We start from the raw sequence: 24694 nt of genomic DNA on the forward strand, positions 1-24694 counted from the left end.
ACCATCCTCTTATGACTGCTGAGGAATTATTTTCCTTCTCTGCCGCCAGTCCCAAATGCACCTTTGATCAGCACGTCTATTTTTAAAAAGTACTCCAGTGACATAAAGAGGATAGAAAACGAATAGAACAGAACACAGTGGAATCTAATGCAAAAAAAAAATATATATACACATATGATGCACATATACACTCATATACACACTGTATTAGATATATATATTATATATATATATAGTTATTTATATATATATAGAGTGTTTGTATGTATATATATATATATATATATATATGTTTTTTGACATTTACATAGTACACATTTAATAGAATAGAATAGAATAGAATAGAATAGAATAGACTTTATTTGTCATTGTGCATTGGATACACAACAAAATTTGTTTGTGCAACCACTAACAAAAGTGCAGTTGTGCTGGGTGGAGGGTAGGAGTGTAGTGTGATTATTACGTTCTGTGATGGCCCTGGGGATGAAACTGTTCTGCAGGCTGGAGGTGCGGGCTGTAGTGGCCCGGTAATATATTGGTATAATATTGGTAGTATTAGTATTTGAATACCAATTACGGGCCAACCACAGAGTTCAAGGCCCCTTTAGTACACCGCATCTATAGACCAATATCTACCAACCTACGAGGAGGCAGACGAAGACTAAATGCTGAACAGGAGGACCTGGCATCACAATGTCCGTGGCTGTTGGCAAAATGACCACAGTTCCTAGCGCGAATGTTAGTTTTGAGCGGGACCAACTTTGGGGCGGTAGGGGGTATTATCTATGTTTATATAATTGATCAATATTATTATTTGTATAGTTTTTGATCCATCATAATTCAGATATACATGTTGCAATGCATAAAATTCCAACTTGTTTGCTTAAAGTCACATATCTGTATTAACGTCCTATAACTGACGTATTCTACGGATAAAAAGCCGGCCGAGCTACGCTGGTTCACGTCCCAGCCAGTGAGAGGGAAATGAGGTGGAGGGGACAGATGGTCTGAAGTCAGCACCATCTGAAAGTCTCCCGCCCGCTCCCTGGGAGGGGCTCAATCTCACACGCTGCGAGCAGGTAGTGGGATATCAGCCCCCCTCGCCACGATGACGAGACCTTCCTGGCTACCCTGCCTTGTCTTCTTTTCTTCGTATAATATGTCATCTCGATTTTTTGGGGGGGGGAATCGAGGCCCCGAGTTCTGTCGACAAACTGTAACTCTTTGATGGTGTTAATCTGGAACGTCTGCCCATCATCTGTCCATATGGCGCTACCCGCGTCGCACCAAAGGTGAATATTCCAGCAGCCGTTTAAGAACAGCAGTCGTGGCATCTTAAAACATCAAAGATGTTGTTTCTCTCACCCCCCCCCCCCCTCCCCCCACCCCTTGTATCCAGTTGTTCCACTGATTGCTAATTCATGTGCAGCTGGTATGAAGCAACGTGTGAGTTCATGTGTGTGCATGAGCATGTGTGTGTGTGTGTGTGTGTGTGTGTGTGTGTGTGTGTGTGTGTGTGTGTGTTTGGGACTGTGCATTGTGTGTGTGTGTGTGTGTGTGTGTGTGTGTGCGCACGCGCCCGTGTGTGCATGTGTGTGTGTGTGTGTGAGTGTGTGTGTGTGTGTGTGTTTGTGTGTGTATTTAGTGTGTGTGTGTGTGTGTGTTTGGGGGGGGTTCTGCGTGTGTGGTAACAATCTGCCTCAATTCTTTGTTTGCGCTAATACCAAAAATTGTAGCTGGATGTTTCCGAGGGTGCATTTAGTCACACCTCATTTACTTTGAGCACTTCAGCATGCTCAATTGTTCTGTTTGTTTGCTTTGTTTCAGGGTTTTTTCCCCCTGTCGTTCGTTGTAATATTAATTATTATCTTTCGTTGTTTTTTTTGCAAATAACATAATTATAGCTCACACAACACTGCCTTTCCTGAAACCAATCTTCCCGCACGATTTCTAGCGGAGAAGACGTTTTCTGTCCTTGACTCTCTCTCTCTCTCTCCATCTCTTGCTGTCGTGTAGCTGAACCATGTTATTTTGATGTTTCTGCGACGCAAAAGCCCTGATTTGAGCTGTCAAAGCACTTTGGAGACAACATATTATATCGCAGCCATGCCCTTAAATGAGCACTGCACAAGATTCAGTTGACATTTTCTCCAGTTGTTAATACTTTTTTTAATAATGTAACGCAGTTTGTTTTTATGCCGTCATCGATCTACCTTCCCTGATTGCCTCATGCTACTCTAGGCTAAACCTTGAGCGAAGCTCGACAGATTTACTAATTTGTTACCCAATGTTGTCACTGTCTGTGTGTTTGTGTGTGTGTGTGTGTGTGTGTATGCGTGCGTGTTTGTGTGCATTACTAATCTCATTTCATTATGTTCTCTGGTCATAACAGCATTAGTGGAACAGTCTAAATCATACAGTGTCTGTTAAAGTACTTGAATCTGTGTGTGCTTCTGTGGATTCATGGAGATTGCAAGAGGTCCGTGGTTGTATATCATTCCCAGGTTTATCGTTTTTAGAAACTTCTTCATCCAAGGGTGTATGTAGCTATGATTGGATTCTACTGATACTCTACTGAATCTATGTAGGCATATTTCATGTGCGAAACTGTGGAAAAAACTTGAAACTCCATTTCACAATATTTTAAAATTAGTACTTAGAACACACAAACACACACACACACACACACACACACACACACACACACACACACACACACACACACAGACGAACACACACATGATTTGTTTTTTGCTGTACTGCTCCACGAAGGCCTAACAACCCACACAGCCCAATAATAAACAGGCAGTTTGGAGCATTCATTCAAAGCCAAGCAAATAGTCCCCCATTGGTCATTTCCTTCGGAGGAGAGATCATTTCACTTTTTTGTATGACAAGGTAATCACTTTGGTTCCAAACAAACAGCATATATCCCCTCTAATTGGACTAAAGAGGAAATGATAGGATTTCCCATGTTTGCTATTGAAATTAATGAATCATCTCCAGCGAATCCGTAAATAAATTGGGCATGCGCCCAACATATCCTTCATTGGCGAAAACATGTTGAAGCAGATTCATATTATTCAGGAGGCCATTCATCAAAACGGTTTCCCTAGCAGACTTCTCCTCGCTCGTTTGAGATCAGTGGGAGATTCTCCAGAAACGACCTATTTGGAGTAGTGTTCAGAAATGACTTGGGATAAGCATGTATCTAGAAGTGATTAACGCCAGCGTTATTAAGCCCGCATTCGTCAGGGTTCCTCTTTCGATGGGAACGCTGCAGTTATCAAGCAGTCGGAGACTATGAACGCATTAAAGTGATCCGATTCCTTTTTTTTGCTTGATTTCTTTAATATCGATGGCTAGTAATTAGTCATTAGAGGCGTGTACGATTCAATAAAATGGAAAGACGCCAAGAGAGGAAAGCCTTGAAGCGCACACCGAGCCCACATGCTTTGATGTTCGTCTTGTAAAACAAACACCATATCTGATTTCCTCTGAATAACATTGGTGTCATGTCATCCAAATGTGCATCAAATGTTGAAGAAAGAATAAGAAATCTGAATAAAATGACTTAGTGATTGAATACGTTATCCATATTATGATAAAATACGGTCATGTTTAGAATATTTATTTTATAATGTCATTATGATTATCGTATGATCACAATGATCTTTGCCTTTCTTATATTTTCATTCTTCAGATCTAACATCAAACATTTCACTGGGATATCACTGAGTATCACACCATAACGCCACTTGTTTGTCGAGGAAGTCCATAACACACAATTGCTGGGTTTTTCCCCCAAAAACCATCATTGAGTTCTCCTCATTCTGCAGGCTCTCTCTCTATCTTTAAACATATGCCTACAAAAAGAGCCGAATATATGAGCATTCTAGACATTGGCTGATGCTAACCCTGTCATGAAAGATACCCTGGTGCGTGGAGCAGCCCATCCCAGTCCCACCTTTTTTTATCACAGATGCCATGGCTGTCACTTATTCCGGCACACATTTTTCATTTCATAGCATCGTTTCACCCCTAACTCCCTCCCCATGCCCCCCTCCAGTGCCCCTTCCTCCCAGATTAAGCGATAAGAGTTTTAAAAGTGCTCATGACATGCAGATGATAGACGACAGGAGTAAATAAAGCCTGCAGCTTTGCGCACTTCAGACGCTGACTGAAAGCCGAATTTGCACAGGGGCTGCTGGCGGTGGATGGGCTGGGTTAGGGTGTGGGGGGGGGGGGGGGCGCTGGGGTATGGGGGGGGGGGGGGGGGGGAGGGAGGAGGGGGGGGGGGGGGGTGGTGGTGTGATGTCTCTGCCAGAGATGAAAGAGGCGGCGGTGGTGGTGTTTTCTTTTTTTAAGGCAGTGAAACATGTTAGTTATGAAAATGACCCCCGCCCCCCCCCACCCCCACAAGAAAAAGAAACACAAAGAGAGAAAAAGATCAGGAAATCTGTGAATTACAAAATTGGAATGCCGTTGTTGTTCTCTCGGGATACCGCCAGAGAGTACATGAAAGGTGTATATATATATATATATATATATATATATATATATATATGTGATGCATGGTGGAATACATGTAGACCCGCCGTATCCTTGCTTTGGGAAACCATCAAACTTGCGAGTCGATTGACTGACTTTGATACATCATGAAGGAAAAGCTATTTCGAACAATCGAATGCGGATGACGTGATTGATGGTAAATATTTGAATACGTGACAATAGAGTTAATTTGTGTTTTGTAATGGTAATTCTGTTTTTCCATCTTCGCCTTTGATTTAAGGCGGTGATCACCCTGGCATTTTGAGACAACAACCATACTCTGGACATTGTGAATAAGATTGCCTGGGAATTTGTGGTATTGTTTGACAGGACTTAAGACCACAAAGGATGTGTAATTGAAATGAATCAGCCAACTGCTTTAAAGGAAGGAAAAGAGCGAGGCCTGTGTATTTTGACCAACATTATGTTGCACTTAAAAATGCCTTTGGCGTTATGTTTAGCATTTAATGTCACTTTGAGCCACGATTCACCGTTTCCACAATCAGGGCCGTGTATTGTTTAAAAAGTGAAGCTCGGTATGAAACAATAATTGACCAAATGTGTCAAGAGTGTGTCAGCTTGCATTCAAAAAGTATTCATATGGTTTCTGTCGTTCTGCTTTTATCTAAATGTTCAAGTGTCTAAGTCAACCATATATGTTTCCAAAATGGATTCTATTCAACAGCTTTAAGTGAATCAGTTGACTTTGGAATCTTCTGAGAAATATAATTAACAATGCACTACGTTATCTAAGCTAAGTAACAGGCAGTTACTTTACACAGTAGTTTCCGTCTGCCTAGTGTATCCCATGCCTTTGGTAAACTCTTGACATATGTTCGCTTGTTTAAACACGATCATCGCAGCCCTCTCAGCGGGCCGCTCTTCCACTTAAACGCTAATGGTTTTTGTCTTTCTGTATCACTGGTTTGCAATACAAAGGAGCTATTACTTGGTCAAATCGAACGTTTTTCAAAACAAAAAGAGCCAACATCCATATTTAATGACATTGTTTGTTTCTGTCTTCCTGTTCTCCAGAGTGCTATCTCAGCTTGTCCGCACTATGCTATCAGATCACCCACTCCGCGGCCCCTTTCATGTGACTATCTGCAAGGCTCTTTTAACGTGAGCTCTGGCTGACCTGCAGCGCTGCCGACAGAGGAGAAGCTCAGAGGGAGGAGAGTGGATGCGTTTGTGCATGTGTGCTTGCGTGGGGGATGCCTATATGATTGCATGTGTGTGTCTGTGTGTGTGTGTGTTGTTTTGTGTTTTTGTGTGGTGCATGCGTGCAGGTGGAGGTGGGGAAGCATCCAATATGGAAGACAAAGAGAGCCACTGTGTATTACTGTCATACACAGTCTGTCGCATTGCGAGAGAAATGTCTCTTTTGTTGTCCCGCTGTCGACACATTTCCCTTTCATGACACCATCTGTATAGGTTTATTATAATAAAAAAAAAAACGATATGCTTGACAGCCAGCCTTTTACTATTTGGGTCATGCAGATTACTCAAAACTATGAAATCAACTTTTTTCGCAAATGTTTGAAGAAAATAAGAAGATATTTGCTATGTATTTTAGAAGGTAACCAAAGAGGAAAGGCTTTGCAGAATTCAAAAATGGTAAATCTCCATATTACCTTTTAAATAAACTTGGACATCATGATCTCTAAATAAAATTAAGGTTCATCAGAAAAAAAACTTTTTACACCCATACAATTTAACAAAATAATTGGTTTAGACTGCACCTTTTATCAAGTAAATTCTGTCATCATAAGCCATTTCCAAATGTATCCGCTTTTGACATTACAAGCGGGAGTTTCCACTCGGATGCATGATGGTCAGATTTAGTCCCAATCGTCTTTAGACTGTTCCAACTATTAGGCTGGATGGATACTCTGGGTGGATACTCACTTTTGATCACAGCATAGATTTGGAAATGGCTTGACATTACTTATCAGCATTTACCTTTTGGTAAAACAGGGGTGTCTCTTTAACGGTGTGCTAAGGTTGAAGTGCTTTCATTTGAGTATAATAAGTTATAAGAGTTTGACCCATCTGTTATTTGTGATTGAAATCCACTTCGGGAATATCGCCTGCCTCTACTTGAGCCAATTTAGATTTACGACCACTCCGGTCCTATTTCTGACCAAATGGGGCATATTTTCCATGAGTGGTTGGAGGATCCATATGGCCTGTCAATCACAGGTGTCTGAAATGCAACTCTTAACACTGGCAGAGAAACGTATAGAGGAATGGAGCCGAGAGGGAGGGGACATTTGACGATTGTTTAGGTTCATAATCACACTCTTTTCTGCTCTCTCTCTCCGTCTCTCTCTGAAAGCCTCAGATCTTAACTCTAGCACCTTTAAGGCTAGCTATATGAACAAACAGACACCAGGGCATGACACTCTGTTAAAGAAAGCAAAGCAGCGGAAATAACAAAGCCTGGGGAGGAATTCACTTCAAATCCCCCCAAAAGGGTTATACGTGCTTCTTCTTTTGCACTCAATACCTTTGTACATGATTTTGATGCGCAGGCCACAAAGGGCACAAAACGGAATAGATGTTCACCACACCACTTAGGGGTGAACAGGGTGAGCGTTCCCCGTGACACGTTTCCACTTCCGCCACAACACACAGCTCCGGAGCTCCTCTGAGCCACGGAACAATCCAGGAAGATGACAAAGGTCACAAAGTGTGATTCTAAGCTTCACGGGTGGAACACTTCGCTCCGGCGGAGTTTGACGGAGATCTTCAGAGGAAAACATCCATCGCTCAGCCAACTAATTGCTGCAAAAAGGGATAGTGCCTGATAACCACTAATGTCTCTCATAGCAATCCAATGGCATATTTATCTTTAATTGGGTGCACGGAGGTTTAGAGTCCTTGCTATGCGCTTTACTCCAGATTATATTTGACTGCCTTTTGACTGACATTTTCATCACATTTTTATTCACTAGCCTGGCCTGTCAAGAAAGCTATCAAAACACTAGTCTTTGTGGGTAATAGCCCCTACTGTCTCCTTTGACTAACCTTTTAGAAACCGCCATCTACAATAAAGTGAAGTGTCAGCAATTCAGACAAAAAGTGTATCTGGGAGGTAAACTAGCACCCCCACCAATATGTGGTGGAGTGAGATTTCAGGACTATGAGTTGGTAGATTGAATGCGGTGGATAGGAAACATTTGAAAGTCGTCTCGTCATCTTTCCCTTTTATTCTGTCCTGTGTTGTGATTGACAGCTCTTAATTGATGGGCTCAAATCCTTTGTAGACTTTTTCGGCATGAATGTGAATCATTCAATTATTTATCCTAATGCCCTGACATCTTGTTATGTTTTCAGGTGTCAGGCATAATGTAGTTCACGCATTTTGTTGCTTTTTCTATTCATTTGGTGTTTTCTGACAAAAGACACGCAAACTTCATTTATTTTTCATGTGTCATCAGGGCTCTGCTATCATATCTGGTATGCAAAAACAAACAACAAACACCAAACACCTCTCCCAAACGGCTGGACCGCTGTTGAGATCTACAGACATGATGAGGATCTCCTCTAAATAATAAATGTAATGTCGAAAGCATTATAGGTGTTACGTAAAGAATGTGCTGCTCTCTTTTATGGAAGATGATGCAGCTAAATGTTTTTCCGACGCCAGAAATGAAAGTGAAAGAGAAACACCCCAGATATCCATGTCAAGTGTGGCTGTTGGTTATTTAATTCCCTAAAGTTTTGGTGAAAATAGACTTCCTTTCATCCACATATAATAACGAGAAAATTGAAAAAGCTGATGCATGTCTTTTGTTTATTTCTGTTGGGAAGAATCATAATGTTCAATGCATCTAATCATTTCTTTAAAGTTGCTGTAAAGATATACTTTATATTTTTGTTTCTGTTTATTTTGCTGTATTTAATGTGTTTAGGTGGTGTCAACTCGCTCTAAAATGGGCATTGGGGTGAAATAATTCCATTTACTTAGTCTTATAATTCTCATACGTATAAACCTTTCTTTTCCCCCCACATAAATGATTCATTCTAATACAGTTTACATTCTAAACTAAGGCATCATATTCTAAACCAACCAAAACCTCTGTCCTATTCCTATCTGTCCTATCTCATAATACCAGACAGAGGCAGAGGAAAACAATACAGTCAACAACCAATAAAATAAAATAAATCCAATTGGACATCAATTGACTGTCAACCAAGTCAGTGGCTGGCAGCTGAGAAACGTGCGACTTCTGTCAGTAAAGCAGGCCATATTGATCAAGCAGGCTCTAAAAAGTTGGCCGATATTATCCATGATGGACGTCTGATTAGATTCCCAGATCGTTTTAAAGACCCCCAACATAAAAGACCCTCCCCTCTGAATAGTTCACTGTGTTGATTAACTGTCCAGTAGCATAAGCACACCTATTATATATATATATGTATCATAATCATCCCTGACGAGATCTTGCTAGTTAGAAGTCGTCACCGAAGGCTTCACGGTGACGCGCCTACACAGGCTGTCCTCTAGACTCTAACGGAGGGCGTCCTTTTTTCTCAGGATTGTTTGCTTGTTGTTGTTTTGGTAAATCGACGTCTAGTGCAGCTCTCATGCTGTGATTTAATCAGAATGGAGAACAAAGTCCTGCAAGGATAAGAGAAATGGAGACGCATGGGTGCAGATTTAAGAAAAGTGGAATTGATTTATTCACAATCATGTTATTTTAGAGATGATAACGCACACATGAACACACGCACACACACACACACACACACACGCACGCACGCACGCACGCACTCACGCACACACACACACACACACACACACACACACACACACACACACACACACACACACACACACACACACACACAGACACACACACATTCACAATTGAACTCAATGCACAGCTTGGAATTGTTCAATAAGGGTATTGTGCCTTGCATTTAATATTTCCTATATTGTTTTGGCATACTCCATTATATATTTGTGTAGCTTTACAAATATGTTTCTAGCTTATCTCATGCAGCAATTGCAAGTTGTATTTGAGGGAATAGTGAAACAGATTTGCCTATAATGGCCTCAGTAAACATTACAGTAAGACATCCCAATAACAAGGGATGGCCTAAACATCTTGGCATCAGGGCTCAACTCACACACATTCTTCTCTTGCCCTAATCATCTCGTCCTAGAAACGTTTGAGGCCATTATAAATCGTATATATATATATATATAAAATATATCACGTGTATATATAGATGCATTTGGCAAACGTTCCTTTATCTCCACATTCCTTTATCTCCACAGCCTTCAGCCATCACATTTTTACGTGAAGGAAAGGTAATTGATATGAGCGTATGTGCTTAAGTGCGGTGTGTTCCAATGAAGCCTTACTGTCCAAGTGGCCAACGATGGGTTGTGTGAAATACTGGTCACACTGTTGGGTTGTCACTCAGTCAGAGCTAATAAACTGCCAATAAAAACAGCAGTTTTTATTTTCTTATTTCTTTATTAAAAGAAAAAAATTAAAAAAAATAGCCATGCTTCCTCGTGAGAAGATTTTTAGCTCATTAAGTGATGAGGCAGTCATCAGCAGAAACTTATGGGGATAATGTAACTCGTCACACCTCATTCCACCTGACTCTGTGTAGCGCTTTGCAGCCCCACAGCATGTGATAAGCTCAGCCACATGCATGCATTAACAGAACTGTGTTAACACAAATAATGTATGGCACATTCAAGCTGCCGTTGCACTCAGCCGCACAAAGATGAAGGCTCTTCTCGGTGTTGCAGCTGTTGAGATTCAAACGCCCCGTCCAAGCAAGAAAGCATCAATGATGAGCAGAGGTGTTATCGTATGGGAAATCTCATAAACATGCATTCAACACAGTACACTTGGACAAACTTTTAATTCAAGTATAAACTCAGCCTTTTATTCAGGAAGATATTGCCTCTCTTGTTAAAGCGACATGAGGGCATGATGTCAAACACAGCTTGGACCATAGCCAAGCCGCTCATGACCAATGACATCGTAGTGTCATATTATCCGTAACCTCACACAGCATCTGTCAAATCGTTTGTCGATACATGCATTTTTTTTTTACGTCACGGGCACATTTTCACTGGTACTCCGGGTGTTGCGGGCGCTTTCATGACAAGATGTTATGACAAGGTCTTCCTCGCAACTGTCATTGAGGGGTGACATGTCCCACATTGAGTTCTGGTTGGCACACGTGTTATGGCAGATGACATGCCTGCCTTGGTCAGTATATATACAGTATATATATATATATATATATATATATATATATATATATATATATACAACCAATGTATATGCATATACCCACGCATAAGTGACTAAACTGGAGTTATGATCCTGATGAGGAATGAGAAACTGTAAAAATGAGTGAGGGGTATTTAATTGCGGTGGTTCCTATAGACCCTGTTAGTGTTATAGACACTACTTCCCAGTGAGGTGATCCAATGTATGCTGTTTTGTATGCTGCGCAACCTTATTGTTCAATCATTTAATTGTTGAAGACATAATGGAACATGAATAATAAGGCAATAGGCTGTCACCAGAAGTATCGTGTCACCTTAATCCTCTGAGGGTGAGTAAACCTCAGTTTTAGCAGTAGAACTTGTACAACATATGGGATTAGCTACCGTGTCGTAAGGGCTTTAGAAAAAAATTCATGGGTTCAATAGGAGAGAATGCAGGGGCCGTCAAGTCTTGTCAAAGACCCTCGGCACACACGCTCAAGCCAGGGTGCACCTCCAATGAAAAAACATGACTTTGGAAAGAGACTTCACGGCGGACGTAGCGTCTAGTTTTCTAAAGAATTTTTCCCAGATGGAACAGCTCTATAGATCTTTGGTGGGGTTCACTTTGAAATGAACTTAAATCGTAAAAGTTCCTCCAATCAGAAATACAAAATCAAAAGTAGAACAGTACGATGTTCCTTAAAATGGGTATGGAGTATATAATGTAATTGTGTCACATACTCAAGAGCACGTGTCCCTCGGAAAGCACGTTGGCCTCGATGGTTTTTGATCACTGGAGAATGTCTCTTACCGTTTCTTGAGCAGTTGTGCTGGTGAGTTTGGTCTATCTTCTGCATTAGATATGCATCATTTCTCAGGCATGCAATCGCATTATTATCAGGAGTGGTCGACCAGCCACCATCAATAAACCATTTTAGAGATGAAATGAAACCAAGCCAGATGAGCACGTGCATGTGTCCAATGGCTATTGCCTCAAAGACACTAACAGGATACAGTATTAAATATGGTGCCATTTAATATGATAATCTTGTGGATTACTGAAATCTGCAGCATGGTTATTTAAATGCACACCTGACTATTGTTCTCAAATACCCTATTAAATCTGACACAAAGATAATCTCAATTAATCTATCACAACCATGCTGCCAAAAATGTGTTATGAATGAAGGTTAACAAAGAATTCTATATTTACTTTTTTATCTGGATGTGTTTTAAGGGATAAGGTTAGGCAACACTCACTGCCAAATGTTTGACAAATGCCAAATAATATTTTCACGAGCTACGAATATTATTTACATATTATTTATAGTGTTATTTTTTCACGAGATGACTCACAAATCCGATCAATGTTCCCAACAAGCACGTTTCCACACGATAAGAAACAGATGTTTCACACATCCTATTTGACTACAGCCCTCCCCTTCTGACGGGCTTAAACTGTTTCAGTGGCGCTTTATTACACGTTTTACCTTTCTAGGTCAATCATTCTCTCGTACATAACGCATAGTGCATCTAAAAGCCTCAAGCGAGGCAGTAGAGGCAATGCAGTCCTAGGCCCAATATGCTGGGCTTTTATGGATGTCATGCATAAACTATTTTATATGTTTTGTGGTAACAATTATATTTATAGTCGTGGCCATTGAACAGGCATTTGACTTACAAAAATACCTCAAGACATCTCTTTTTTTGGCTTATCCATTTACAAATAGAAGGACGTCGTCTTACACGGACTGCTTCTTGTTTGGCCTCATCTTTCTCGTCATGCGGAGGACTTCATTCGCTGTTGAAAAGACTCTGTTCAAACTATATTGATCTATTTTTATTTTTGATTTGTTTTTCTTCTTTCTTTTATCCAGCCAATGGCATCAATTTAGAAATGAAGATCCGAGAAGAAAATCATTCTTCTGCACAAATAAAAGTAAAAGGCATTCAAAAGGATCCTGTTTATATTTAGTTGTGTTCCGCTCATAAACATTTGGCACATTCTCCTTTAATCTCTCCCTTTGGCAGCGGGGGGATTACACAAGTTAATCTGTGTATCTCTTAAACATTATCCTGCATTTGCGATGTTTGTTCATAGCGGACTCACTCGCAGTGTCAGACTACCTCTGCCAGGGGGATTAGGGCTTGTGTACAGGGGTTTACTGGAAGCGCTTAAACAAGCTGCTCTGAGACCTCCAGGGGCTATACCAAGATCCCATCCAGGATTACCCCTCATATCTTCACCCATCTTTTCCTCGTGGTAAATCAAGCCGGTGGCTCGGCGATTCCTGTAAGCCATTTAGTTTCGTCCTTTTTCTTTTTCTTATTTACAAGCAGAGGTGTTGTTTTCGTTCCATCATTTCCCGAAAAGATAACAATCAGCCATGCAGCCTTTTTTGGGGGGGGGGGCATGGTAACCATTGGCAATAGGGTTAGGATGAGTGCCTACGAGAGAAAAAATAACTCAGAGAATTTTTTTTTTTTTATATAAACAGATTATTTGGAGAAATTACCCGTAGGATCATGGTTTAGTAAGTAGCGTACTTGAGGGCAGTAAAAATTAAAAGGCAAATGCCATGCTCTGATCCTGGGGGTCATGAAATATGGATGGAAGCAGAAATGGGCTTGGAGAAAGAGCTCCACTGGTGTTATGTTGAGCCTGTCCAGTACAGGGTGAGACATCAGGTCTGCCTTTTTTTTTCTTTTCACATTTTTATTTTTTTTTCTGCTTTTACACAAGGCTCCTTCCCTTGTGCGTTAAAGGCTACACCTTTTTTTTGTAATCCCTCCAATCTTTTGAAGGTGGAAACCTCTGCAAGGAATTTCAAATGACACCACCTCTGAGATACGAGTGCCGAGTACATATAGGTCTCGCAGAGTTCTCAGAGAATATCTCTTTATATGGTCATCGCAAATCGATTTACCCCCGTTTGCCCTATCCTCAGCTGCGTTAACTTTGCGGTGTTTTTTATCCGTTGCACTCATATATACGTATACCGACACATATAAGACTATGGGGGACTCTTCTGTGCAAGTTGAGTAAACCTCAAACTTCAATAATTGTTGGCACTGAAGCAACAGCCATAAATAGTGCATATCCTGAAATCCTTATAAGCTGAAACAAGGAACACAAGTCATTCTTACGTAAGTGTTTCATGTTGATATACCCAAGATGAGGCTATTAAATGAGAACAGGCCTAGAGCAATTTCAACCGGCCGGAGCCATTTATGCTGTTACTAAATATATATATGTTTTCTATTCGTAAGAGAATGTTATATTTAGTAGCAGTTAAACCGTGACACTGTAAGTAACTCCTTCTTTCAGCTTCTTATATACTGTATGTCTTCTACTCTCAAAAGGAAACTGGCTGACATTTACAAATAGGAAAGAGAAGCGGTAACACTTTGTAATAACATTAAGAAACATGTTAGCCTTTAGTTAATGATGACCTCAAATTAATAATTAAAATATTAATATTAATTTGTACCACTTGTGATGTCATCAGAGGGGTGATGTTGACATGGCTTTAATGTGAATAAATACTGTGTGGTAAAACAGATCTACAAATTATTATTTATGTTTTGTTAATGATTATTTCATCATTAAAACAAAGTTTATAGGTTATTACATGTTATTATAAAGCGCAACCACAAAAGTTTGCTTGAAACCAGAGCCAAAAACCCCCCACAGCGGACCGGTTTAACTAGTGGCCTCCCTGAGCCAGTTGTCTAACCAATACCTCATGGATACTTATTCACTGCATGTCCCTCTGGATAAGTGTCTCCTGCTATTATGTCCTCATTACTTCATCATTACTGTTTTATTAAATGCATGTTATTAAGAAGCATGAAGCAGAGCGTTAGCGAGTTAGGTATCTTCAGCTCAATCATGCCAACAGGTTCCATCTCAGCCTTTCAGCTGGGATTCAAACTCCTAACCCACAAGACCCCCTCTAAGTTATACCATTGCAAATACAATATATAGAGAAAAACAAACTAGAAATACATGATTACGAGTGATAAACAAGGGTTTACAAGCCCGTTTGGCAATTTTTTGTTTTCCAACCGACTTGAATTGAGCAATCTGTGCCAGCTCTGGCACAATTTGGATTAGCCAAAGCCCCACAGATAGGTCAGCTGAGCTCTTAATGGAGCAGCTTATGTCTCGCCTACGTGATTATAACATTCTTAGCAGCCTATTCCCCTTCCGTCCAGATGTTCCACCATCAACATCCAGGCCTTTGCTCTTTGAACCCTATATCAATTTACCATTCCGTCGTCTTTCCATTTGAGTGTATATTTACAAAACGCACGTTTGCGACTTAGTTTCTACACGCCTATTGTAAGACACATTCAAACACGTTGAATTTATTCAACTTTTCCGTTGAATACGGGCGAAAAAAAGTATGGATTATTCTAATACCCACATGCTCCTCTGGGTGGTTTAATGAGCATGTTAAACCAATGGCATTCCTTTATATACTGGAAAGTACACCAAATGTCACATCGACAATTTACACGTCTACAAACATCAAAAGTTAAACCCCTTAATGTATGAGCTCAATAAATCTTATGTTGCAGTGATCAATATGTTACAGTCACTCGAGTTCAAATAACCAAGCAAGTATCAAGACACGTCCTGTCAGTGTTATTTGTATAGCCCTTAATCACAGTCAGAGTCTCAAAGGGATCACAGGCCCATGCTTTATGACTGAAGGTCCCCATGATCCAAAGGGCAGAAACCTTGAGAAGGAACACGGCAGACGGATCTCTCCTTCCAGGGATGATTAGGAGTGCAATGGCTGCCAAATAGGTAGTCCCTTATGTGTCCCTGTGATCCGCATGAACACATTACATTGGTCTTTTTTAAACGACTTTCCAATGTCATTCATGAAAAAACACACACCGATACTTGGTTGAAACGCTGGGAGACAAAATTTTAGATGTTACAAGATGTCGCCATGTTTGGAGTGCCTTGCACCACGGATAAAACCGAGTCCGTGCCAAAAGAGGGGGGGTTCTCCGATTTTCTATGATGTTTTTCATCATCATAATCATCATCATGGACTCATGCATGAGTACTCGGCTAATTTCCTACATCCGATACGATATCGGAAAAGTGGCTAAAATGACCAATGTAGTTTTGTCCCCCGCCATCTGCTAGGGAATCCTAATGTGACCCATTCGCTGTGTTCCTACCTCTGGTTCCTACAAAGCACACATGGTCTAGAACAAACCACAGCAGCAGGGTCTGTCTTCTAATAAGATAAAATTAGAAGAAAATAGGAGATAATGGGTTGAGAACATCTATCTTGAGTGTATATGCTAGTGTGTTTCATGTCCAGCCCTCGTAGGCAAACACAGTGTAAATGCAAAACACAGTGTCCTTATGTTAGGGTTAGGGTCCTTATGTTTTGCTAACAGGCAGTTTGCCGTTACGTTCATATGTATAGAGACACCTTGTTTTTAATAGCTGACTTTTCTGTTATGGAAAATAGGTCATATCAAAATGTATAACAATGTCTAAACATTTATTTACGCACAAATACTCTAAGTGAAAGAAATTAACTTTTGTTATATGGCAGTTTTTCATTGGGTTCGTTTTTTTACTTTGCTATTCTGTGTTGCTTCAACTTTGGGTTGTATACTGATTTATTTAGCTTCCATGATGTTTGATGTTCAAATACCTTAGACACAATACACAATACATTGCAATACATCTGCTACGATATCTCAGCTGTTACTGCGTCTACTCTACAGCCGGGAAATGTGTGATTAGGTTACCGGACTCTTTTTTTCTCCAGTCAAAAAAATCTGTTCATGCTCAAACTGTCATATTAATTGGTTCTGCTTAACTGAGCCACACAACGTGAATACTATCAGGATGTACACCTAAAGCATTTCATCAGAAGCTCTCAGTCATGGCTTCCAAATACAGGTTGAAATATTTTCTGTTTTCTATTGGGGTGTGATCCGATGGTGTTTGGACGAAGGGGGTGAATAATATTGAGTTGTTTGGGATGCTTTATTCGACTTCACAGAGAGTATATAATGCCTGTGCACACCAGCATAGTTTAATGATCGGGGTGTTTGCCTCCTGGCCTGTTAGGGTCTGGGTTTGAGCCCAAATGAATGCTAACCTGTAGGCATCCTTCAGCAAGAGACCCTAACGCAACCTGTCCATGAATAATCTGCTAAATGACTGAATAGGATATTACTTGGGGCTGCGATAAGTCACCTGAAATGTCCTTTGGAAAACAGGCTTGAACTTCCACAGCAGAAAACTTTCTCGATGGAGAGGGGTAGGTATTCTGGCGTAGATGCATTTGCACTTTGAACACTGCACATAATGAGGGAATGATTAGTTACATTAACGCGGCTGTTATTCGCTGCAGTTGTTTGCTCGTTTTCTGGAGTGGAAACATCAATAAGAGAATATTGAGGACGATTGTGATGACACTGCATGGTGGCAGCCCGAAGCTCCCTCTCTGGCTCATCAGAAGACAAATCAACACCAACGCATAGATGCTCACACTCATAGATGCACACACACACACACACATTTTCTCAGACACTCTCACACACATGAACGAACACACGCATCCACATACAAATACACGTTCACACACACATACGCATTCACATTCACACACACATTCACATACACATACACACACAGACACACATAGCAGCAGAAAAAATTAACATAAGAAATTAGTGGCTTTTCACTGCCATTGCCTTTGAGCGCATGATAAACTGTATTGTAAAAGTAATATTTTTAGTTTCATTTCTGACATCAAAAAGAAAGAAAGACATTTGGCCCGACCGTGAATGTCATAATCTGTGACAGATACCCAGCTTGAAGAGCGCACATATAATAATAGTTGATATATGATGTGTGATGCTAAGACATCAACGCTAGCAAAAAAAATGAGTTTTTTGCTAACCAGTTGATTTGGACTATTGTTGACTAACGATGCGGCATATAGCCTATTATAAGAGTGAAGTGCCTCTCTCTCCCTGGCTGTTCTTCGTTCCACAACGTGCACACTATGTCCAAAGGGCATGCGAGCATCGCCTCAGATCTCGCTACTGCAGTCTGGCGTTGCTGGTGGAGCGTGGAGGGTGGGTGGCATGGTGGTGGTGGTGGTGTCGGGGGGGGGGGGGGTAGAGTGTGGCATGCCCATCGTTGGAAGTGGGATGGTCTTTGGGGGGATCTCAGGAAGAGAGTTGGGAATAAGGGGGTTTTGATCGAGACCAGCTGTCCTTTCCGTCCTCGACGGTTCTTGTGAATAAAAACTCCCTCGTTATGGATAGTATAATAGGCTGATTTGCAGTTGGAAGGCTGTTCTGTTCTATTTAAATTCGACTGTGGGTTTTGTTTTTTCACAGGTGTTGGATTCTGTTTATTTCTTTTTTTCTTAACGGAAGTCCACCTCAGTGCTAAAGTAACAAGAGGAGAAAAGTGTGATTATTCTTTGTCAACAACCAGCGGACAATTAAAAATCTGCAATCAATCCAGTGTTTACTTACACTTTGGCTCGCTGTGAAGGTCAAAATGCATTGTTTTGCTCGGTCTTAATCATGAACCCCCTACCTGTTCATATCTGATGGAGGAAGGACTCACTTTGCCAGTGTTTCTTCATGCCGTCGCAAACACAAAACACTATGCATCTTGCTTCTTCATCGCAATCTTTCCACACTCTCACCTTCACGCTCTCAATGTCAATATATGCTTCTGTATACCATATGCTATATATACTTTATTTGTATATACTAACTATCCCAAGGATCATTGTTGAGTAAACTAAAGAACACATACAGTATGTACATAGGTTATTTAAATTTCTAGGTACATTGTTCTGTTGATAATGTTATAGTAAGAGTTTCCTTCTTCCGAGCTCAATAGTGTTCTTTGAGTTTGTTGTATTTTTACTTTGTTAGATAACTTTCCATAATGTTCTTTCTTCACTTAACATGCCGCCAATGTAATTAAGACATGCCTAATAAGGCCAAGGAGCTTATGTTCATTATCTCGTTCTCATTTCTCATTAAATTCATCCTAATCATTACATTCTTCCCCGAAGAAATGCTATGAAACCTGGAATCTTCTGGAAGAAAAGGTTATTGCATGTAGCGTGTAGACAAACTGAGAATTTCAATGGATCTAAAAGGCAAGCCAGCCAGAGAACCTTGATCTAATTGAGACTGGGGAGCGATTATTTTCTGCCAGTGCTGCTTTCCAGCAGGAGCCTTTTATATACGCAAGAAGGCAAGAAACAGCTATTTATATGTATGGCATCATATAAATTAAGGTGATTGCTGAGCTCATCACAAGCTGAAAAATACTCCCCTCTCCTCCTGCTAGTTTGACAGGATGTAATGAATTGTTGTGGTAAATACTGCACCTTTTGCAAGGGGCAATTTAGATCGAGGTGTTCGTTGCGAATTAGAGTGGTAAACAACTTGAGCGTCGTTGCAAATGTGTTAATGTCTTACTCTGCGTTTTTAACCCTGTGTTAGCCTAACCGTGTTCAATAGAGATAGACACCTCTAAAAATGTTTTTGGTTATTTTATATCTCTTAATACCCTTATTTTATGCACACTGTTCGTTTGGTTGAAACGAAAGTTTCCTCCGTGTTTAAACTTTATCAGGCAAGAAACTTTGGTTTCACTTTCCTTGTTCTCTCGAAGCTGAAACTTTTTTTAACACAGTGGGTGGCAGTAAGTTACAAATGAAGGAAGAGAGGAAAGGAAGGAAAGGAAGGAAACGAAGGAAGCTCATCTTCATTTGTCCCACTTCATATTCTCTCTCCGAGAGCGAGCTCATCTCTCTAGATAAAGGCACTGCTGCCTTTATCTCACTGTGTGTGTTTACGTGCGTGCGTGCGTGTATGTGTGTGGTGCAACCACACAGGAAGCAGAATCGGTAGGCCTATGTGCCATTGTTTTTGGTCGTCCTGAGTAAACAGCAGATGGTAAGCAGAAGCTCTTTAGCGCCATGCATTTTATTTATCTACCCACCTGAATGACCTGTGTGGAGCTCAGCAGCTGATGCGGAGAGTTAACCTGTTCCTGTTGTTTACTCCGGTTCCAGTAGACTGCAAGGCCGGGCGCAGTCATTTTCCACGCACCAGGAAATGAGCTTGTTTATCAGCGTTTTGTTTAATTTTTTTTTTTAAAGCTCCACCTGTGTTCCCGCTGACATTTAAGGTGTATCAACCATCCGTGACTGATCTTCAATCAACGGCGGACGGAAAATAAATAACTAGAGAAATTTTCATTTTTGTAATTAAACATATAATGAGCACTAAAGCCATTGAGTCATATGCAAACGTTTTCATAAAGGTAACCTTGGGCGTTGTTCATCTGGCCTCCGTCGATTTGATGTGCTCCAAAGAAGCGCGGTACATTTGCACTGATTTCCTTCCGGTTGGTATACATTGAAAAGCACATTACGGGGCTTGTTTCAAGGTGATCCCACATTGGCCATGTATATCAATTCAGGGGGAGGGGGGGGGGGAGGGGACGAAGACGACGACACTGTGCCTATTACTCGCTGTCGTTTTTTCTCTCCATTCTCCTGCAACCTATCCGCCTCTACTCTACATTTGCGTCTAAATAGCCAATGCATTGAAAGGTTAGAAAAGACCTTGCAAGGTTAGGACAAAATCTTCCGTGATTCATTACCGTAAGGGAAGAATAGTGAGCCATTGATGGTATATAATGAAAACTAATACTCCTTCCAGTCGCAGTGCTGCAACGTGGAGGCGAGATATGTTTAATATCCCATTACAGGCCAAGAGGTAGGAGCAGTTATCTGGTGTCTGGAGACAAACATAATCCATAGGGAAATTACCCATCAGGAATGCAGTACAGCTAGTGAGACGCAATTACCAGGCCACTCTTGTGACTAGCAGTACCCCCCCCCCCCCCCGCCCCCCGCACCCCCTCCATCCCCCTGTCCCATAGTATCCGTTGGTGCATGTTTGTCGGCCGGTCGATATGTGCATAACAGTAGCCGAGTAAATTGGATTTTAGACAGGAGAACAGTAAATTTAGAATATGTCCAAGTTGCGAATGATTGATGTCACTATACGGTTTACATATCCTCCACTACTAGGGCCGTTGTGTGACAAACATGGGATAGTCAATATTGGACATGGGACTGGGTACTTAAAGGACACTGCCCTTATTTGGAGAAACGTCAGTATTTAATTGCGTAGGTTCAGAAGGAAACGGCCATTTTTAGGGAGGGGTTTTGTTTGTACTCTGGTAACATTTCTTTTATATTATAGAATGATTGAAAAAAGGGAATAAATATGGATCAGGGTGACATTACATTACATTCTTTGCGCGACTGTTTGCCCTCAGTAAATAATCGCAGCCTCTCACAGACAGAGGATTTAATGTGCCTATTTAGCGCAGAATCGCACAACTTTTAAATAAAGGGAGCACTGACGGCAGAGAAGTAGGGAACATCAGTGTGAGCTATCATACTTCTTCGCTGGAGGCAAATCCAAACGCCACACTTACTGATGCGAGAAAAAAACGAAAACGCAACGAACTTTGTTTGTCTTCGGCATTGATTTTTATTTTCATTCTCGGAGACAAAGTTGTACCATTTTTTTGGTAATAAACAACAAAACGAAAGCAGATTGCCTCCACGGGATCCACGAGATCCTCTATTCTATTTCCCATCTCGCTGTAAAAAAAAGGAATAAAACATAACAACACTGAATCTCATAATCACTCAGCCCTGTATCCGATGAACTGTCCTTAATCCGAACCAATGAGACGGATAACCAAAAAGAAAAATCGCAAGTACCCCCCCCCCCCACCTCCACAACACAAAAACACACCGACGCACACACAATGGCGAACAAGCACATGTGATCCCTCGACTGTGTGTTGAGCCTCTCATGCATAATAAATGTATGACAAAACAATACCCCAGGCACCCGAGCATTAATGATATGCACTGAACTCATTATTAAAGTTCCCCAAACAGCTCCTGGAGTAACGCAGATGGCGTCAATTAAGCGATGAGCATACTCCGTCATTTCATCTTCTTTCTTTTATCTCTTGATTATGACTCTGTGGCTGTAATTAGCGGTATGTTTTTTTTTTTCCCCTTCTTCTTCTCCTCCCCGCGTGAAATAATGTCTGATAGTTAATTTCACTCGTAATTCCCTGAAAATAATTAACTGCTCGGTAATTGTATCACAGTCGCTGGCACTGTATAACCTTGGCTGATGTGCTCCCCACAACACGGAGGTGGTAGAACACGCTCTAATCCTGTGGGGTTAGGGGGTGTTTGACTCCCGAGTCTGAGGGTTTCGAAACCCCAAAGTCTGCTGTCCGTTAAAGGATGTGTATCTTGACATGGTTAAGCGTGTTGTCATGGATAAGAGTACCTGCTAAGTCAGTGGTTCTCAAAATAATTCTGCTAGTTTTCCCTCTCTAACATGTTTTTTCAGCTGAGTAACCCTTTCACTGGCACAAAACAATTTTGGGAGATTCTTTTTTAGAATATATGTGCCTTCTATTTGGCTGTGTGAACATCAATTTAGTGAGAAACATGGCCTTGTAGATCATGCAAATGTAAATTTTTTGCAGATTTCTCCCCACTAAAGTAGCACAATGCCAGGGAAGGGTCAGATCATGTAGAGGTGATATATTCTTCCTGAAAACAACGTCATTTTGGTGTTTCTGGATGCACCTTCGTTATAACTCATTCTCCTTTCTCCTTATTCGCGAATGACATTTTAACCACTTGTACATTTTCAAAAATGTATATTGTCTAGTTTTCAGAATTGAAACTTGCTCAGGCTGGAAAAAAGACGATTGTTAACTTTTTTATTAATTATTATAATTATTTTGCCATGTTCTGAGTACCCCCTGCAGTACTCCAAAGTACCCCTAAGGGTACGCGTACCCCCATTTCAGAACCACTGCGCCAACCAACTCGACGGAGTCACGATAGTGGGTAGGGGAAACCCTGCCCTGATCTTCCGCCATCTGACGTATATCTTCCTTCTGTGTGTTCTCAGAGACCTGATGCCGTCCACCCTGGAGGGCCAGATCACCATGGAGAAGACGCCCAGCTACTTTGTGACCAACCACGCGCCCAAACGCATCCACACCATGGCCCGGGACATCAAGCTCATCATCGTGGTGCGCAACCCCGTCACCCGCGCCATCTCGGACTACACGCAGACCCTCTCCAAGAAGCCCGAGATCCCCACCTTCGAGGTGCTCGCCTTCAAGAACCGGACCCTGGGCCTGATCGACGCGTCGTGGAGCGCCCTGCGCATCGGCATCTACGCGCTGCACCTGGAGAGCTGGATGCAGTACTTCCCGCTCTCGCAGATGCACTTTGTGAGCGGCGAGCGGCTCATCGTGGACCCGGCGGGCGAGATGGCCAAGGTGCAGGACTTCCTGGGGCTCAAGCGCATCGTCACGGACAAACACTTTTACTTCAACAAGACCAAGGGGTTCCCGTGTCTCAAGAAGCCCGAGGACAGCAGCACCCCCCGGTGCCTGGGCAAGTCCAAAGGGAGGACTCATCCCAGAATAGACCCGGACGTGATCCGCCGGCTGCACAAGTTCTTCAAGCCCTTTAACATGATGTTCTACCAAATGTCCGGACAGAACTTTGAGTGGGAGCTGGGGGAGGCGGCCGCGGCCGCTGCGCCGCGTAGCTCTCAGGACTAGCAGGGGCCTAGCAGTGCTAGCAGTGCTAGCAGTGCTAGCTGGCTAGCGGCCGGGCACAGCAAAAGATCAGCCACACCACCAGCCTTCTTAATGACATTGACCTCTTCATCACGCTTGCTCTCTCTCTTGTCGCGAGGGTGCGCCCCGAGCACATACTGTTACTCACCTGACGTGTTCCCCCCCCGCAGTCACGCCCTGTCTGTATCCATGAGCAAAGAGTTTACTTGACATGCTTTTATCCTCCAGCCCTCCCACCCTGTCTCTCCCTTCCTCTCTCTCTCTCTCTCTCTCTCTCTCTCTCTCTCTCTCTCTCTCTCTCTCTCTCCTCAACTCTTATGTCATCAAAAGGTGTCGCAGACATCGTTGTACATATTATGCATAAAATACATTTATATTTGTGAAGAGGACATCATTTATTGCTTTCCCCCCCACTCCCCCCTTTCCTTTTGAAAGCATAGAGATGATATAAAAGACGAAAAAATGATGACTATGGCAATGCATGCGATGAGTTAAGTGTCCTTACCTCATGACCCCAAAATGGGTAAACTCTGCCTGTTTCTTCTGCTCCCTTTAGTTTCTATACAGTATGTCGCCCTCCCACCCACTCACCAGCATTCAGATACACAGAGAAAATGACCTTCTGTGCTTCGAGGCAAGAGGGCCGTCAAGTGCCGTGGATCGTCACCTTGTAACACTGTCCTGACGATGTTCGAAAAGTAAAAGAGAAAAAGCGACATAACGCACATGCACATATATATATATATAGATAGAGAGAGAGAATGGTCCGTTGACATGAATACAAGGGGCCCCGGTTTCTTCGGTGTCTTGCCATTGTGTGGGTGTGGAGAGGATCCAGAGTTCACCAAAGTGTTGATGTCTTCAATGTAACCGTTTTCTGTTTTTCTGAGTCCCACTTTATGACCGCAAACATATTCAACAGCAAGACGGATGCCCCACTGGTAAAGCTTGATCAATTATATGAATGCATAGCTATAATTAATCGTTATCCTACACCGTACTTGGTGGTATGCATATAGGATTGGTTAGTTTGGGGTTTAAAAAAAGAATATATATATATATATATATATATATATATATATATATATATATTTGACACACATTTTTGGCTTATAATAAAATAACAAAATATACTGTATATATATATATTTGAC

At 41.6% G+C, this 24694-nt stretch overlaps 1 protein-coding gene across 1 annotated transcript in view; it reads left to right on the plus strand.

Moving 5' to 3' along the window:
* The window catches only part of hs3st4 (heparan sulfate (glucosamine) 3-O-sulfotransferase 4), a 60375-nt gene extending 36534 nt beyond the window's left edge, over positions 1-23841 (plus strand). Inside the window, exon 2 of the mRNA XM_060038236.1 lies at positions 22859-23841. Coding sequence (XP_059894219.1) covers positions 22859-23522 — 664 coding nt within the window. The 3' untranslated portion in view covers positions 23523-23841. The remainder of the gene's footprint in view (positions 1-22858) is intronic.
* The last annotated feature ends 853 nt before the right edge of the window (positions 23842-24694 follow it).

The sequence above is a fragment of the Gadus macrocephalus genome, chromosome 2, assembly GCF_031168955.1.
Source record: "Gadus macrocephalus chromosome 2, ASM3116895v1".
In the NCBI taxonomy this organism is placed as follows: Eukaryota; Metazoa; Chordata; class Actinopteri; order Gadiformes; family Gadidae; genus Gadus; species Gadus macrocephalus.